General features: G+C 39.1%; 1 protein-coding gene across 4 annotated transcripts in view; it reads right to left on the bottom strand.

Annotated features, from left to right (window-relative positions):
* HMCN1 (hemicentin 1) overlaps window positions 1–18,513 on the bottom strand; it is a 537,282-nt gene that overhangs the window by 89,766 nt on the left and 429,003 nt on the right. For all 4 annotated transcript variants that reach the window (XM_027565583.1, XM_027565584.1, XM_027565586.1 and 1 more), the window contains 3 exons: window positions 9,671–9,867; window positions 6,082–6,163; window positions 4,386–4,522 (listed from right to left, as the gene is read on the bottom strand). In XM_027565583.1, the coding sequence (XP_027421384.1) occupies window positions 4,386–4,522; window positions 6,082–6,163; window positions 9,671–9,867 (416 nt within the window). The remainder of the gene's footprint in view (window positions 1–4,385; window positions 4,523–6,081; window positions 6,164–9,670; window positions 9,868–18,513) is intronic.

Here is an 18,513-nt window from a genome sequence, read left to right as displayed (position 1 = left end):
GGACCAAAAATTATGAAACTACAGAGATCTATATTGAGATGAAATACTGAAATATAATGATATCTACTCTATTATGTCCAATTGAGGATTGTTCATAAACTTTTAAAAAAATGCCAGGTAGCAACAAAGGCTGATATTTTCCGGTTGTGCCAAAGTGGATCTACTTCAGGAAGAGTCCAAATGAGATTTTTCTACCATATGGGTTTTATCCCAGATAAACATATATTTCTAGTGAAAAAAGTTGCTTACACTAAGATGTACAGTTTAGGTCAATCTATCTTTAAAGTCCACACATTTTCTGTAGGCCTTTAATTCCTACGGGGGCCATTAGTGGTAAATTTTTATTATTTATAATGAGAACAGGTGATTTTTTCAATATACTTGGTAAATTCTACAAAACATATTTTAATATTTAAGTTCAATATGGGTATAGCAGGACTTTATGCTAATAAAAAGTTCCAAGTTGATTTTCATGTCTTTCTTCCATGAATATCAGTAAGTTCTGCTTATTTACTCAGTCTCACTGCAACTTTCTCTGGTTCTCTTCCCATTTACTGCCAGTGATTCTTCCAAATTTGATTTCTTTCCTTAGAACCTTGGAGAAGGCAATGGCACCCCACTCTAGTGCTCTTGCCTGGAAAATCCAATGGACGGAGGAGCCTGGTAGGCTGCACTCCATGGGGTCGCTAGGAGTCGGACATGACTTAGCAACTTCACTTTCACTTTTCACTTTCATGCATTGGAGAAGGAAATGGCAACCCACTCCAGTGTTCTTGCCTGGAAAGTCCCAGGGACGGGGGGTGCCTGGTGGGCTGCCATCTCTGGGGCCGCACAGAGTCGGATACGACTGAAGCGACTTAGCAGCAGAACCTTATTCTGAGCAGATGACCCTGTTTCCTACTCCACTGAGAAAATCAAAGCCAAGTGCCTGCAATTTATCCCTCTCATCTTGCATATGAATGCAACCTTCCTTCCTACATTTCCATCTCTGTGAAAAAGGTCATCCTTTCAGTCCAAGGCTAATCTCTTCATCTGTCACCAGGGTCCCATCCTTTCCCTACTCAACACACTTAGTTCTCTATCTTCAAATGCTTTTAGTAAATAAGAATATACAAATCTCTTTTGTATTTAAATAATAGTCCACAATCATTTCCACTTCCTCTTCTTTCACTCCCCCAACAACTGTAACTTGTCTTCTACTTTGAACACTTGACTGAAGATCGCTTACATCTTGAATCACATCTGTGTATTACCAAAGCCAATAAATACAGTTTACTTTGTATCTTGACATGAACTCTGTTAACTGCTCCCTCTCTATTTCTTGGCTTTCAGTGCACCAATTTCTCCAAGTGCTCCTTCTCAGTCCCACTTTTCTCCTCTTCTTCCTTTGCTCACTTTTTAATTGTCAATGTTGTCTTAGGCGTTATTCTCATTTACAGGTCTTCTCACACCACGTGCTTTCTGGTTGACCTCATACAAACCTATGGCTTCAACAACAGGCTATACTACTGAGGACCACCATATCAAAGATATTTTTGAGTAAATACAGATCTATATTTCTTTGAACTTTGTGGAATTTCCATTTGGATAATATATAGGTAATTCAAACTCAAAATATCTAAAACTGAACTCATCTCTCTTTTTTTTTTTTTTGCCATTTACTGTTGAATTCAGTCTGTCCCAGTACTGACATCACTTGGTCATATCTGAAATTAGCCTGATTTCTCCATCATTGACATTTACTCAGTCCCTGTCTGAACATCTAGTGGTCTAGAGTGAAATGCACACATAGGAGATAAGACTATGGAGGAACAGTCAGAGCATGAAGGGCTTTGTGAGCAAAGCTGGGCAACTGAACCTGAATCCTGAAATCTATGGAGAATCATCAAAGGATTTTAATCAAGGTCTACTTCAACCATACCAAGCTACCTGCAGTTCCTAAGACAAGAGCATTCCTTTTCCTATAATGACTTTGTACACACTGTCACCTATATTTGGAGTCCCCTTCTTTCTCACCTAACATTTAAACTGAACTCACCCTTTCCAAGAGGCTCCCCTGGGCTATTCTTTACCCTTCAGTCTGGGTTACTTGCTTCTTCCCACTGTTTCTCCTCTGTATATCCCTCTAAGATAAAATTTATCAGCAGTATCAATTTTCTATATCCTTGATGTACTTCTGTATATTTTCAGATAGTCTATATATTGTCACGCTGCTTATTTAACTTATACGCAGAATATATCATGAGAAACGCTGGGCTGGAAGAAGCACAAGCTGGAATCAGGATTGCCAGGAGAAATATCAATAACCTCAGATATGCAGATGACACCACCTTTATGGCAGAAAGTGAGTGAAGTGAAAGTGAAATGAAGTCACTCAGTCATGTCCGACTCTTTGCGACCCCGTGGACTGAAGCCCACCAGGCTCCTCCGTCCATGGGATTCTCCAGGCAAGGATACTGGAGTGGGTTGCCATTTCCTTCTCCAGGGGATCTTCCCAACCCAGGGATCGAACCCAGGTCTCCTGCATTGCAGGCAGACGCTTTAACCTCTGCGCCACCAGGGAAGCCCATGGCAGAAAGTGAAGAGGAACTAAAAAGCCTCTTGATGAAAGTGAAAGAGGAGAGTGAAAAGGTTGGCTTAAAGCTCAACATTCAGAAAACTAAGATCATGACACCTGGTCCCATCACTTCATGGGAAATAGATGGGGAAACAGTGGAAACAGTGGCAGACTTTATTTTTTGGGTTCCAAAATCACTGCAAATGGTGACTGCAGCCATGAAATTAAAAGACACTTACTCCTTGGAAGGAAAGTTATGGCCAACCTAGATAGCATATTCAAAAGCAGAGACATTACTTTGCCAACAAAGGTCCGTCTAGTCAAGGTTATGGTTTTTTCAGTGGTCATGTATGGATACAAGAGTTGGACTGTGAAGAAAGCTGAGCGCCGAAGAATTGATGCTTTTGAACTGTGGTGTTGGAGAAGACTCTTGAGAGTCCCTTGGACTGCAAGGAGATCCAACCAGTCCATTCTGAAGGAGATCAGCCCTGGGATTCTTTGGAAGGAATGATGCTAAAGCTGAAACTCCAGTACTTTGGCCACCTCATGGGAAGAGTTGACTCATTGGAAAAGACTGATGCTGGGAGGGATTGGGGGCAAGAGGAGAGGGGGACGACAGAGGATGAGATGGCTGGATGGCATCACTGACTCGATGGACATGAGTTTGAGTGAACTCCAGGAGTTGGTGATGGACAGGGAGACCTGGTGTGCTGTGATTCATGGGGTCGCAAAGAGTCGGACATGACTGAGTGACTGAACCGAACTGAACTGAACTGATGAGCTCCTTATGGATCACGATTATTGTTAGGAGCAATCACAATGCATAGCATTATCGCAGGCACACAATAAACAGAGAAACTGAGGCATGGGGCTGTTAAGTGATATGCATGATAATTAAACACATTAGTAACTTTCAGAATCAGTCTCTCTGTGGTTAGTGTTTGTGTAATTTGATGATGGCTAAAGTCTCTCTATCTTAGGTATTAGGGACCTAATTTCCTTTTATTTAGACTCAGTGTATCACAACTGGTTATACTAAGAGGATGAGGAAAAAGACAGATAAGTAACTACTAGGATAAGGACAATCTGAACATTCAAAGTCAAGGCTTAGAGCCAATCCTAAAAGGCTACTTAGGATCCTAGGCTGTGATACTCTATGAGAGCAGACAGGTATCACCAGAGCATGGGAGCCTCACAGAGCCAGTAACTGTGTTTCCAAAGATTTCAGTCTAGACTCCTGGTATGGGAAAGATTGAAGGTGGGAGGAAAAGGGGACGACAGAGGATGAGATGGTTGGATGGCATCACTGACTTGATGGACATGAGTTTGAGTAAGCTCCAGGAGTTGGTGATGGACAGGGAGGCCTGTTGTGCTGCAGTCTGTGGGGTCACAAAGGGTCGGACATGACTGAGTGACTGAACTGAACTGATTCACAGGTCCTTGGGGTCACTCCTGAGGTCCAAGTTTAGATCAAGGAAATTCAGTAACAGGTTTGCCCAGGGACTTGGCAAGACAAGTCAGTTCTTTTGAGACTTTGCTGGTTTCTTTTCTTTCAAGAAAAGACATGAGTGTTTCAGTCCCAGTTTAATTCACCCGCTCCAGGGGATACATACTTAGGCCAATTTACAAAGTATGTGAATCAAAATACCTGTCTTTTGACTCATAACTAGCTACTACCTACACCAGCAAAGGCTGAGAAAAGAAGGCTGACAAAAGGACTCTGTGCCTAGCCCTGCAATGCTGAATAACTAGTAACCTGATGTTGAAGGACTCTATAGCTGATTTTTTTTTTCCTCAGAATGAATCTGTGGAACTTGGCAAGACCTACCTGTAACCGTTCTCCATTTTTAAGCCAAGTGATTACAGGTGGAGGCACTGCATCCGATTTGCATTCCAGTGTCACTTGTCTGTTCCGTAACACAGTGAAATCCTGGGGCTCGCCAGTTCCAGCAATATTAGGGGGTACTGGATGGGAAAACAAATACACAAAAGGCTTTTAACAAATGAGATATAAAATGCTCTGGCTTATCTTAGGTGTTCAACAGTGTTCTTTGTGCTGTATGAAAGCAGCAGCATTAATTTAAAATGCTACTCATTCAATTTATAGTACCCTGGTAACAAATAGTGAACTTTTAAAATCGTACTCAGTACTTAAGTACCTTAAGTAACGAAATTCTTCTAAGAGCCACATGAATGATAGGATAAGTAATATAACCACAGTTTATCACCATTTAATAGGTAAAGAAACTAAGGCCCAAAGAAGGGATTTTTTTTTTTTTTTTTGTCCAGGTCTACACTTGGTAATAATTTTCTCTGGACATATTTTAAAACTTTTAAATTAGGTTCTGTCCATCATAACAAACAGAAATATATGCAGAAAGGGGGGCAAAAGAGGGGTAAGGAATTAAGAGGTATATACTACTATATATAAAATAAATAAGCTACAAGGATATAAAGTGAAGGAAACAGAGTCAATATTTCATAATAATTTTAAGTGGAGTATAATTTTAAAAAATTTTCAATCACTATGGTGTATACCTGAAACTAATATTGTAAATCAACTATACCACAATTTTAAAAGTGTATATTTTTTATGTGACTGCTGTATACACAGTTTACACGTCAGTTGGTCTAATTTGTGTGTGGGGCTGGTGGGGGCAGGAGAACACTCCTACATCACACCAGGCATACAGTTTGGATTGCTTAGTGATTTAGGCTACGAAGAGATAAAGATCTTCTGTTAAGTTCTTTAAATGTTCCTCTCTTTGAACAGTAATTTCCAGCTCTATGTCAAAGTAGGACCAGCCATAGTCTAATTGGCCCAACTTTTCTAGAAGGTAATTTGGTCTTGAATGTGTGTGTGTGTGTGTATGTACATGCATATGCATATACTTGCATATAATCAAGAAAGTGGACTTATAGAAATTTATTAAAACAAAATAATTAAAAATAGGCCAACAGACTTATACAAGAATGTCTATAATAGTGCTGCTTATTAAGTTGGTGAAAATATAGAAACAGCCAAAAATAAGGAATGTATTAAGTAAGTAATGGCATGTTCATAAAATTGGAAATCATGCAATCGCTTAAAAGTAATGTTATAAAAATATATATTTTTTTGACATGAAAACATGTTCAACATGCCACTGAGATAAAGAGTTAAATACTATATGCCACATGATCACACTTCTGTGACAATATTTATATGTAAAAAGGTCTTATTCTGTGAGATGAGATTATGAATACTTTTTATTTTCATTTTTATTCCAATTTATATTCTATGATTTAAAATAAATTTATATGAATTACTTGTGCAGGAACAGACATATAACTCAAAAATCCATTAAACTAGTCCCATGAGCACATGATCAGTCAAATATAAAAATCAAATTTGCAAAATACATATTTCCTAATATATAAACATAGTTTTATGATGTGTTGGATAGCTGCCCTATGTTCCATAAATTATGCCTTTTAATTAGGTATAAGTGTATGATGGACTGCAGGACATTTTCCAGCGTTACCATGCACTCTCACTAAATACTCTTTATCATCATCTCCTGCAGGACTGGATGCCAGACATGTGTATCTTCCTGTATCTTCCACCTATAAAATTCAAATAAGTGAATTGCACAAGGTTAAAAGACTGGTTTTGATGATGAGAATAAATATCCTTAGAACAAATGTAAAGGACTCACACAAAGCAAGATATCATTAATATAGCATGATAATTAAAATTTAATAACTGTCTTAACATTTGTATTTAGCACTCTGATACTGAGCATGGCTCAGCATCTCTGCTACATGTAAATCTATGTATTTGACATAGATTTTAAGAGGGTTTCAGGGCACCTGTTCCCAATAAAATCTTTTTTTTGTTATTAAAAAAAAAAGAAAGAAAAACAGGGTTTCAGTATTTGATCTCAGAATGTTTGCATGTTATGTATGTTAATGATGTCAGAGAAGGCAGATACAGATAGGACACAGCACCACATATGACACAAATACTACTCAGTATTTTTTGAAGAAGTAAGTATTTATGAATTTAAATTGCAGATTGCAAAATTCTATTGGAGGCTTCCTGAAGCAAGTAAAACACATTAACCAACCAACCAACCAAAGTAGTAAATAAAAATCAGGTTATTTTAATAAAGAACATTAATACCATATTTTTAATATTCCTTGATATCCATAGCGAAATAATATAGCTATGTTATGTAATTTGGCTGTAAATAAGTCAGGCTGACAGAAAAATCTATTTCCTGACTAAAACCAGAAACATTTCTTTAAAAATGCCCATGCAGAGTTTCCACTGAAGTGTTAGACTTTATTCATATTTGACACTGTGTTAACACAGCCCATGCTTAAATAAGTGAAAAGTATACACTGAAAAACAGATGGTCTTCCTACTGTGAAAAATGTATTTTAAAAAATAGAAAATCCTGTTTTCATTTATTACTTGAATACTCCTAGAATATTGAGAATTTTAAAATTCTTACTTCAAAACTGACTTTATGGGTTATTGAAAAACTTTTTTTTGGTAGGGTGCGTAGACTCCACTGAAAAAATTTTAGATTAGGATGTTAAGACTAGTATGTCTGGAAAATTACTAAATATAACTTTAGAAGAGTGACAGTCACATCATCCTTCAATTAAGAATTGAAAGGGATGCACTACTGCCTGGAGAATAATTTCAAAGTTGCTCATCATACCTTGAAAACCTCTAAAAGTCAGCTCTTCTCCACCAATACAGTCTATGCCCCAATTATATTGTCCCCAACACTTGTCCTGACTCAGCCAAACTTGCACCATCATTCATTACTGTTCTTAGATCTTACCTCCTCCAAGAACCATTTCCTGACAACTTACACCCTTCTGAATACTGATAATTACTATCAGTAGCTACATTTTCTAATGTGTGTTCTCTTAATAGGGTGTTTGAAAAATTATAATCAACCAGGTGTTTTAGAGAAAGAATTTGCAGTTATAGACATGCATAATGGCTCACAAAGGAGAGAAAGGTACAGTTTTTCCAACCTGTTTTGTCACAGAAGGAGAGTTTGATGGAAAATGTCTTAGCAAACTCATCTTTCACGACACAATTTGGAATTTGCAAAATATCCATTATGTACCAGGCACAATTATGTGCAATAGATACATACACAAAAAGACAAAGTGCAGGTAACTAAAATATAATTTAGTAATACGGTAAAATAAAACACAGAGGAGCAGAGGAACCACGAGCAGTCTTGGGACTTGATCATATTTAATTTTTTAATTCTATAATGTTTTAATGGTTCTCTATTGTTTCTTTCCCTAATTTTATTATCTGTGTACTTTTATTTTTCTTAGACAACTGAAACCTTTTTGAAGGTTGAGAAATGTCTTATGTATTATATTTGTGTTCTTCACAATAGCTGGACTATGTGGGTCACCATTTAACTCTTGATGGAAACTCTGTCTTGTTTTAACATAACTCTTCATTTTCACATTTAAGACCTAATGCAATGTGGCCTTATTTCCTTTTAGAGCTTTATTTACCATGCTTCCTTTATATTTATGGTTCTGGTGCACACTTCACTGTCTCTATGCTATTCCTTAAGTTACAAAATTCTTTGGCTTCCCTTTTGGTCAGTTGAAATTACAGCATTCAAGTATTCTGATTCAGCAAGTGGTTTGATAGTGTGACCTGAGTTTTTTCTGGGTTACTAAAATGCTTGATGGAGAGAAGAGGGAAAAGCAAAGTACGTTCTCTTTAATGTTAGAAACAAGAAACTGGGCCGACTTCCACCGGCTATGCTGTTGAATCAGACCCAGGATTGAGACCAGTTCCATCACTGAGCCAGTGGTAAGTACTGGATAGGTGAATACTTAATCTTTTTCTGTCTGTTTCTGGATTTGTAGAAAGGGGATGAAGACACTGCCTTACCAAGTTGTCACGGTGGTCATGGGTGTGATAGAGCTCATAGCCCAACATAAGACTGACGCAATTCATAACCCTCAGCTCTCTTTTCTAGCTCCCTTTCTTTTCCATTTCTTTAGTGAAAATGTACATGAAATATGATTTAGTAATGTGTTATTCTACCTTTAAGGAAATGATGACTATAATAACAATAAAAGCAGCAGTAACAATAATCATTCGAACTCAACGTTAGCATCTCTGCATACCTGTGGCATCAGTCTAAGCACATCACTTTATCTCTAAAGCCTCAAGTACATAAGTTCAGCATTGTTCCTATTTTGATCCTGAGTTAACAGATGAAGGCATTAGGGACATACGGATAATATTTGTAACATAAGGTTTGCCTCTGTTTTCAAAAGAGTATATTGTTACAAGACACCCGAGACATACTTCTCTTTAATATATTTACATTTCAGATTAATTTCCTTAAACATAAACTAAAAGAACAGTCAATTTTATTGAATTGACCATTTTCGGAAAAATTCCATCTCTTCATATTTTCATGTTTGTGAGTTCATTCTGAAGATCAAAAGTGCCCTTTGAAGCCTCTTATACACATATGTTTGACCGCTTTTTGCCATTTCTATAAAGGGCTGCTGCTGCTAAGTCGTTTCAGTCATGTCTGACTCTGTGTGACCCCATGGACGGCAGCCCACCAGGCTCCCCCGTCCCTGGGATTCTCCAGGCAAGAACACTGGAGTGGGTTGCCATTTCCTTCTCCAATGCATGAACGTGAAAAGTCAAAGTGAAGTCGCTCAGTTGTGTCCGACTCTTAGTGACCCCATGGACTGCAGCCTTCCAGGCTCCTCCATCCATGGGATTTTCCAGGCAAGAGTACTGGAGTGGGGTGCCATTGCCTAAATACACTATCACTTATGGCATTGTGAAAACTTGAAAAAAAAAAAATATATATATATGAAGGTATCTTGCTTCCTTCTATGCTTAATCTGATAATTTCACTTCTTTGTTTTAGTCGTCACCTTGTAAGTGTCTATTCAGTCATGCATGTCATAGAACAAATCTACCCTTGCTAAAGTCACAGAGATCTGTGATATATTCAGACTCCAAGACAATTTCTCCAACACTCCCCAGAGATTAGCAAGTAAGAAGTTTAACCTAGGACAAAATAATCATGTGAACTCTGAACTAACCTGAGTACTAGATATTCGAAGAACCTCTCCTCCTCCAAGAGTCTGCATCTGATCCATCTGTGGAAGGGGTCGACCATCTTTCATCCAGGTAATCTTAGGAGCTGGGATTCCAGAAGCCATGCAGGTAAGTTCAAGAGGATTATTAACAATTACTGACATCTCTATGGGTTCTTCAGATCCATTGATATGAGGTGGTTCTATTTAAAAGGAATTAAAGACAACAAAAAAATAAACTTGCTGTTTGATAAGATACTGCAGTTTAGAAAAACTTTAAAAATTCACCTCAAATTTATCTTTGTACACTACAAATTGTACAAAGAATTTGGCAAGAATACCAAAATGATAATTCCTTATTATCATTTCAGTATTATTAATGAGATGTTATTTGTCATTGGCACTATTTTATTTTATTGTAGTTTAGTGTTAGTCACTTGGTCAGGTCCAACTCTTCATGACCCCATGGACTGGAACCCACCAGGCTCCTCTGTCTAAGGGATTTTCCAGGCAAGAATACTGGAGTTGGTTCCCATTTCCTTCTCCATTATTGTAGTTTATTGAGGAACAATTTATTAAGTGTCAGCACTATGTAAAGTCTTTGTGCATTATCTATTCACTGGCACTATTTTTAAAGAGACAGATCATTCTTATAATAGATCATGAAGTAAACGGCAAGCCATCAAAGGTAATTAAAGCTCAGCAACTGAGATTCAGATAATTAGAGCAGTCTTACTTAACTGTGAAGATTTGAAAATGATAAAAACTAAACCCATCTTGTACTATTTTTTAAAGAGTTACTTAAATATAGTAGTGTGTTTTTGCACCTTTAAAATATCTATTGTTTCTGCAAAAGCAATAAGCAAATGCTATGAAATTCTGCAATTATCTTTTCCATGCAGAACTTTAACAGGAAACAATGACTAAGCAGAAGAAAAACAGTTACATTTGGAGACTATTTTTGCATAAAACACATTTGTTATGTCTGGGCAGAAATAATTTCCTCTTTTGTTATTTATACTTCTCAATTACCTTTCTCAAGAGGATGTTAAAGAATCTAAACACTTGGAGGAAACATTAAAGTTTCTTGGTCCAACTATTCCTAAGTTTAAGAATCACTTTAAAACAGATTTCCCTTACACTAATCATTCAAATTTTCTATGAAACTTTCCAGCTTACTATTTCACAAGGCAGCAAAAATAGCTGTTGGACAGCTCCAAGGATTAGCTGTGTGTGTGTGTGTGTGTGTGTGTGTGTGTGTGTGTGTGCACATGTGTGTGTGTTTTAAATCAGGCACATAGTTTAGAGCAGAGGTTCACAGTAGGAGACAGAATCTGAAATCAAACAGCCTGATTTTGATTCCTGGCTCCAACAATAATTAGGTTAGTGGATTTGAACAAATCTTTAAAAAAAAAAATCACACATTATTTAACTAAGAGAATTGTGAAGATTCAATGAGATAATCTATGAAGTATATTTCTTTTGCGTTTCTGAATCTGTTTTATAATTAAAGGTTTATTAATATAATAAAAACTTTCTTAAGAAAGTTATAACTGCTACTAACATACTACATCTGTTGGTGTTATTATTAAAAACTGCCTCCTAGATTTCTTAAAAAACTAGGAATAAAACTACCATATGATCCAGCAATCCCACTACTGGGCATATACCCTGAGAAAAATCATAACTGAAAAAGACACATAATTGAAAAAGCAATCCCACTACTGGGCATATACAATTGAAAAAGACATGTACCCCAATGTTCACCGCAACACTATTTATAATAGCCAGGACAAGGAAGCAACCTAGATGGCTGTTTACAGATAAATGGATAAAGAAGTTGTGGTATATATGATGGAATTCCATTTGAACTATTTCAAATCCTAAATGATGATGCTGTTAAAGTGCTGCACTCAATATGCCAGCAAATTTGGAAAACTCAGCAGTGGCCACAGGACTGGAAAAGGTCAGCTTTCATTCCAATCCCAAGGAAAGGCAATCCCAAAGACTGCTCAAATTACTGCACGATTGCTCTCATCTCACATGCTAGCAGAGTAATGCTCAAAATTCTCCAAGCCAGGCTTTAACAGTATGTGAACCATGAAATTCCAGATGTTCAAGCTAGATTTAGAAAAGACAGAGGAACCAGAGATCAAATTGCCAACATCTGTTGGATCACCGAAAAAGCAAGAGAGTTTCTAGAAAAACATCTACTTCTGCTTTATTGATTACACCAAAGCCTTTGACTATGTAGATCACAATAAACTGTGGAAAATTCTTCAAGAGATGGGAATAGCAGACCACCTGACCTACCTCCTGAGAAATCTATATGCAGGTCAGGAAGCACCAGTTAGAACCAGACATGGAACAATAGACTGGTTCCAAATCGGAAAAGGAGTATGTCAAGGCTGTATATTGTCACCCTACTTATTTAACTTATATGCAGAGTACATCATGAGAAATGCCAGGCCAGATGAAGCACAAGCTGGAATGAAGATTGCCAGGAGAAACAGTAATAACCTCAGATATGCAGATAACACCACCCTTACGGCAGAAAGTGAAGAGGAACTAAAGAGTCTGTTGATGAAAGTGAAAGAGGAGTGAAAAAGCTGGCTTAAAATTCAACATTCAGAAAACTAAGATCATGGCATCTGGTCCCATCACTTCATGGTAAATAGATGGGGAAACAATGGAAACAGTGACAGACTTTCTTTTCTTGGGCTTCAAAATCACTGCAGATAGTAACTGCAGCCATGAAATTAAAAGACGCTTGCTCCCTGGAAGAAAACTGACCAACCTAGACAGCATATTGAAAAGCAGAGACATTTGCTGACAAAGGTCCATCTAGTAAAAGCTATGGTTTTTCCAGCAGTCATGTATGAATGTGAGAGTTGGACTATAAAGAAAGCTGAGTGCTGACAAATTGATGCTTTTGAACTGTGGTGTTGGGAGAAGACTCTTGAGTCTTGACTTGGACCTTGACCAAGTCTTGACTCTTGACCTTGGACTTCAAGGAGATCCAACCAGTCTATCCTAAAGGAAATCAGTCCTGAATATTCATTGGAAGGACTGATGCTGAAGCTGAAACTCCAATACTTTGGCCATCTAATGCAAAGAACTGACTCACTAGAAAAGACTGATGCTGGGAAAGATTGAAGGCAGGAGGAGAAGGGGATGACAGAAGATGGGATGGTTGGATGGCATCACTGACTCTATGGACATGAGTTTGTGCAAGCTCTGGGAGTTGGTGATGGACAGGGAAGCCTGGCATGCTGCAGTCCATGGGGTCGCAAAGAGTTGAATGTGACTGAGCGACTGAACTGAACTGATTTATAGATATAGATGCAAATGTATATACACAGTAGAATGTTACTCAGCAATAAAACGGAATGGATTTGAGTCAGTTCTAGTGAGGTGGATGAACCTAGAGTCTGTTATACAGAGTTAAGTAAACAAGAAAGAGAAAACCAAATATCATATTAACACATATGTATGGAATCTAGAAAAATGGTATTGATGAACCTATCTGAAGGGCAGGAATAGAGATTCAGACATAGAGAACAGACGTATGAACACAGCAGGGGTTGGAGGCTGGGACAGACTGAGAATAGCACTGAAATATGTCCATTACCAAATATAAAATAGATAGCTAATGAGAAGCTATTATATAACAGAGGGGGCTCAACCTGGTGGTCTGTGACAACATAGAGGGGTGGGATGGGGTGGGAGGTGGGAAGGACCTTCAAGAGGGAGGGAACATTTGTGTGCTTATGGCTGATTCATGTTGATATATGGCAGAAACCAACACAACATTGTAAAGCAATTATACTCCAATTAAAAATAAACTTAAAGATACTGCCTCCTAAAATTTGTACCTATGGTCCTTGTTTCCTTTCTGGAAAAAAGTAATATATTATAATTAAGAACTCAGAGTTTCTTAAGCATTGTCCCATATGACCACTCTTTTTCAGTTTTATCCATCTTATGATATATTGTGGTCAAGATACATTTTAAGTGCATTTTAGATCAATCCAAGATTCCTTGTTTAAAAGATGTTAGTGTCTCCATATTGCTCACTGAATTAAATAAAAACTCATCATGGTTTCCAAGACTTCTACAATATAGCTTCAATCTCTCCTTATAACATTATTTTTAATACACTTTATGTAACTTAGATTTCAAATTAGACTACTACTCTCCCTCAGCAAGTTCAGTTGCCTCTTGGTCTACAACAAACTCTACAATTTCTATCCCTTTAATAGCAACCCACTCCAGTATTCTTGCCTGGAGAATCCCATGGACAGAGGAGCCTGGCAGGCTACTGTCCATGGGTTCGCAAGAGACAGACATGACTTAGTGACTAAACCACCACCAGCAATATTCATAGTATGCTATTTGTATCACTCAAAAGCATTGATCAGATTCTCCGTTTGACTATAGGCAATTCTTTATTCCTCTCATTTTTTCATTATTTACTATGGGTAAGTCACTGTGGATACAAAGATTAAGTAAGTATGGCCTTTATCCTCAGAAGATTATAGTACTAGATTTAAAGACTCAGCAATAGCAGCAACAACAGAAACAGCATGTTTCCAACTATTTCAAACCCCAGCCATCATATCTCACATGTGTTAAGTGATTGCAAACACATTTCACTCTGTATCTTGTGACTAGTGAAAGTTGCTCAGTCCTGTCTGACTTTTTGCAACGCCATGGACTATACAGTCCATGGAAAGCTCCAGGCCAGAATACTGGAGTAGGTAGCCTTTCCTTTCTCCAGGGGATCTTCCCAATCCAGGGATTGAACCCAGGTCTCCCACATTGCAGGCAGATTCATTACCAGCTGAGCTACAAGAGGAGCCAATTTGTCTTACACTTTGGGCAGGACAGGAGTTGTCCATACTCTGATGACTCCAACACTTACATTTCTAGCCTAGATCTCTTTTCTGGGCTCCAGATATACCCAGTTACCAGATAAGAATCTTCAGTGGGTTCTTTGAAAACAGCTTCCAACTCAACATATACTCAGACTGAATCTGTGACCTTATTCCTCAAAACCTGGTCCATTTCCAGCATTCCCTCCATTTATGTGATGAAACTGTCAATTGTTCAGTCACATAAGCCAGGAACTGGGTGTCATCCTTAATACCTTCTTCATCATCATCACTTCCCTACATCCAAATCCATAACCAAGTCTTAATACTTCTACCTGAAGTTATCTTTTGAGTACATCTTTCCTTCTCACCTCCATCACTAATCTGAGTTACAATGCCATTTATTTGGACTAATATATCTTGGCTATAGGTGCGTACCGAGTACCATTTAGCTGTTTCTTTTTTGTTAACAGAGCTCAATCTTGTGAGGGCTGTCATTGTGTTAAAAATTACATTTTCTAGCCTTTTCAGTAGGTAGTAGATGGAGTGGCATGTGAAGAATCTAACCAAGGAGATGTACATGGAAGTAATTTTGTGGGAATTCTAAGAAAATCCTGAAAGGGACAATTTTTTGCCTTCCCTATTTTTCTTGCTCTACTGGGCTTCCCTGGTGGCTCAGAGGTTACAGCGTCTGCCTGGACTGTGGGAGACTGGGGTTCAATCCCTGGGTTGGGAAGATCCCCTGGAGAAGGAAATGGCACCCCACTCCAGTACTCTTGCCTGGAGAATCCCAGGGAGGGAGCAACCTGGTGGGCTATAGTCCACGGGGTCGCAAAGAGTCGGACACGACTGAGAAACTTCACTCGCTCACTTCACACTCGCTGTTGCAACTGGTGATGCTGGGGGTGAGCCGATGACGCACGATCACAGACTGAGCATGATGTTGAAGCCAGGGGCCAAGAGAACTGTAAAGACTTGAACTGCTGAATGAATGCAAGTAGTGCCCAGCTCCAGAAATCTCGTTCAGTGAGAAAAACAAAAGTTCTTTAAGTCAGCATGTTTAGACTCATTTGCTGCTGCTGCTGCTGCTGCTAAGTCGCTTCAGTCGTGTACGACTCTGTGCCACCCCATAGACAGCAGCCCATCAGGCTCAACCTTCCCTGGGATTCTCCAGGCAAGAACACTGGAGTGGGTTGCCATTTCCTTCTCCAATGCATGAAAGTGAAAAGTGAAAGTGAAGTCGCTCAGTCTTCGACTTAGCAACCCCATGGACTGCAGCCTACCAGGCTCCTCTGTCCATGGGATTTTCCAGGCAAGAGTGCTGGAGTGGGATGCCACTGCCTTCTCCGTTAGACTCTGTTAATCACAGGTAAACACCATCCCTAATGATACACTCTCGGAGTCCATTTTTGTCCTGCTCCAGCCCACTCTCCACTTTTCAGTCAGTGATATTCTCAAACTGCAACTCTACTCACGGCATTCCCCTTATTAGAACTTTTAAAGATTTCCCATTGTTCTAGGACAAACCCCCAGATTCTTAATGTGGTCAACAATCCCTTCACGGTCTCAGATCAGATCAGTCGCTCAGTTGTGTCTGACTCTTTGCGACCCCATGAATCGCAGCACGCCAGGTCTCCCTGTCCATCACCAACTCCTGGAGTTCACTCAGACTCACGTCCATCAAGTCAGTGATGCCATCCAGCCATCTCATCCTCTGTCGTCCCCCTCTCCTCTTGCCCCCAATCCCTCCCAGCATCAGAGTCGTTTCCAATGAGTCAACTCTTCGCATGAGGTGGCCAAAGTACTGGAGTTTGAGCTTTAGCATCATTCCTTCCAAAGAAATCCCAGGGCTGATCTCCTTCAGAATGGACTGGTTGGATCTCCTTGCAGTCCAAGGGACTCTCAAGAGTCTTCTCCAACACCACAGTTCAAAAGCATCAATTCTTCGGCACTCAGCCTTCTTCACAGTCCAACTCTCACATCCATACATGACCACTGGAAAAACCATAGCCTTGACTAGAAGAACCTTTGTTGGCAAAGTAATGTCTCTGCTTTTGAATACGCTATCTAGGTTGGCCATAACTTTCCTTCCAAGGAGTAAGCGCCTTTTAATTTCATGGCTGCAGTCACCATCTGTAGTGATTTTGGAGCCCAGAAAAATAAAATCTGGCACTGTTTCCACTGTTTCCCATCTATTTCCCATGAAGTGGTGGGACCAGATGCCATGATCTTCGTTTTCTGAATGTTGAGCTTTAAGCCAACTTTTTCACTCTCCACTTTCACTTTCATCAAGAGGCTTTTGAGTTCCTCTTCACTTTCTGCCATAAGGGTGGTGTCATCTGCATATCTGAGGTTATTGATATTTCTCCCAGCAATCTTGATTCCAGCTTGTGTTTCTTCCAGTCCAGGGTTTCTCATGATGTACTCTGCATATAAGTTAAATAAACAGGGTGACAATATACAGCCTTGACGAACTCCTTTTCCTATTTGGAACCAGTCTGTTTTTCCATGTCCAGTTCTAACTGTTGCTTCCTGACCTGCATACAGGTTTCTCAAGAGGCAGGTCAGGTGGTCTGGTATTCCCATCTCTTTCAGAATTTTCCACAGTTTATTGTGATCCACACAGTCAAAGGCTTTGGCATAGGCAATAAAGCAGAAGTAGATGTTTTTCTGGAACTCTCTTGCTTTTTCCATGATCCAACGGATGTTGGCAATTTGATCTCTGGTTCCTCTGCCTTTTTTAAAACCAGCTTGAACATCAGGAAGCTCATGGTTCACATATTGCTGAAGCCTGGCTTCACGGTCTGAACCCTGTCAATTCCCTCCACCCCCAACCCCAGCTTTATTCTACATGATCTTCTCCCTTGTTTTTAGTATTTTAGCCACAGCAGACTTTTCAGAACTGCTAACACACTGTGAGATCTCCTACCAGATGGATGGAGTTGAGACTAGCAGTTCCCCAAATTAGGATATTTACATTCACATTCCTAGTAGAGTACAGATTGAAGTTTTGCAGGTTTTAATGGAACTAGCCTTCAACAGATGCTGAAATGCTAAAGCTGCTTATCTTTCTGTTGAGCGGTTTTCAAACCTGTTTTATTTTAATATCCTTATACATCTTGCAGGAGGGCAGGTTGTTCTTTGTATTGATATATGACTCTATCCGCATTACTGTTACTTTCCTTTTTGTTTTCTACATCCATAAAAGCAGCGGGCTATGGTTCTGCTTCTGGGTTCTTGAATTCCTGGAGAAGTATTCCTTCTCTCTGTCTCCACTGCCACATGCTGCACCAGGCCCCTGTATTTTTAGGCCTGTATAACAGACGTTTCAAGTCATTCTTCACTATGTCATCAGAGGGATTTTTTTGGAAGTGAAATCTGATTGTAACATATTCCTGCTTCTGCCTTCCTAATGAAGTCCAGATTTTCAGAGTCTTTTCACAGTATGGCTTCTGTCCAGGTATATTTCCTGTCGCGCTCAACTTCAGTGAGCACAAACAGAAAACTCAAGCTTTATCACTCCTAGGTAAAAAATGGATGTCTCTCCTCACTCTTCAGGACACTTTGACTTTTTAAGGCTTAGATGTCTCCTTGAGGGGATCTTCTCTGAACCTTCCCATCCCACAGAATTTTCACCATATCATTCCTATCACACTCAAAAGTCATCACTTGTTCTATATCTGTGTTCTCCGCTGATGCCGGAAGTTGAGGGCTGAGACCACATCCTGTTTAGTCAGTGATGCATTCAAGTACATTTCATACCATATGGCACATAGTAGGTGTTCAATGATAATGTGCTACATGATACTAGAAACATGCTGGGCACATAATAAATAGTCAGTAATTAATATGTGAATAATTAATGAACAAGATCATATTTATGTCATCTCCTGGTATTCTTCATAGTCTGTGAATTGCTATATAGGAATGTGTTATTCCACCCTTCTTCACTAACACACACTTTCTCCTGCCTAC

This window comes from Bos indicus x Bos taurus, chromosome 16 (assembly GCF_003369695.1).
Source record: "Bos indicus x Bos taurus breed Angus x Brahman F1 hybrid chromosome 16, Bos_hybrid_MaternalHap_v2.0, whole genome shotgun sequence".
In the NCBI taxonomy this organism is placed as follows: Eukaryota; Metazoa; Chordata; class Mammalia; order Artiodactyla; family Bovidae; genus Bos; species Bos indicus x Bos taurus.
This window is presented reverse-complemented; position numbering and strand designations above follow the sequence as displayed.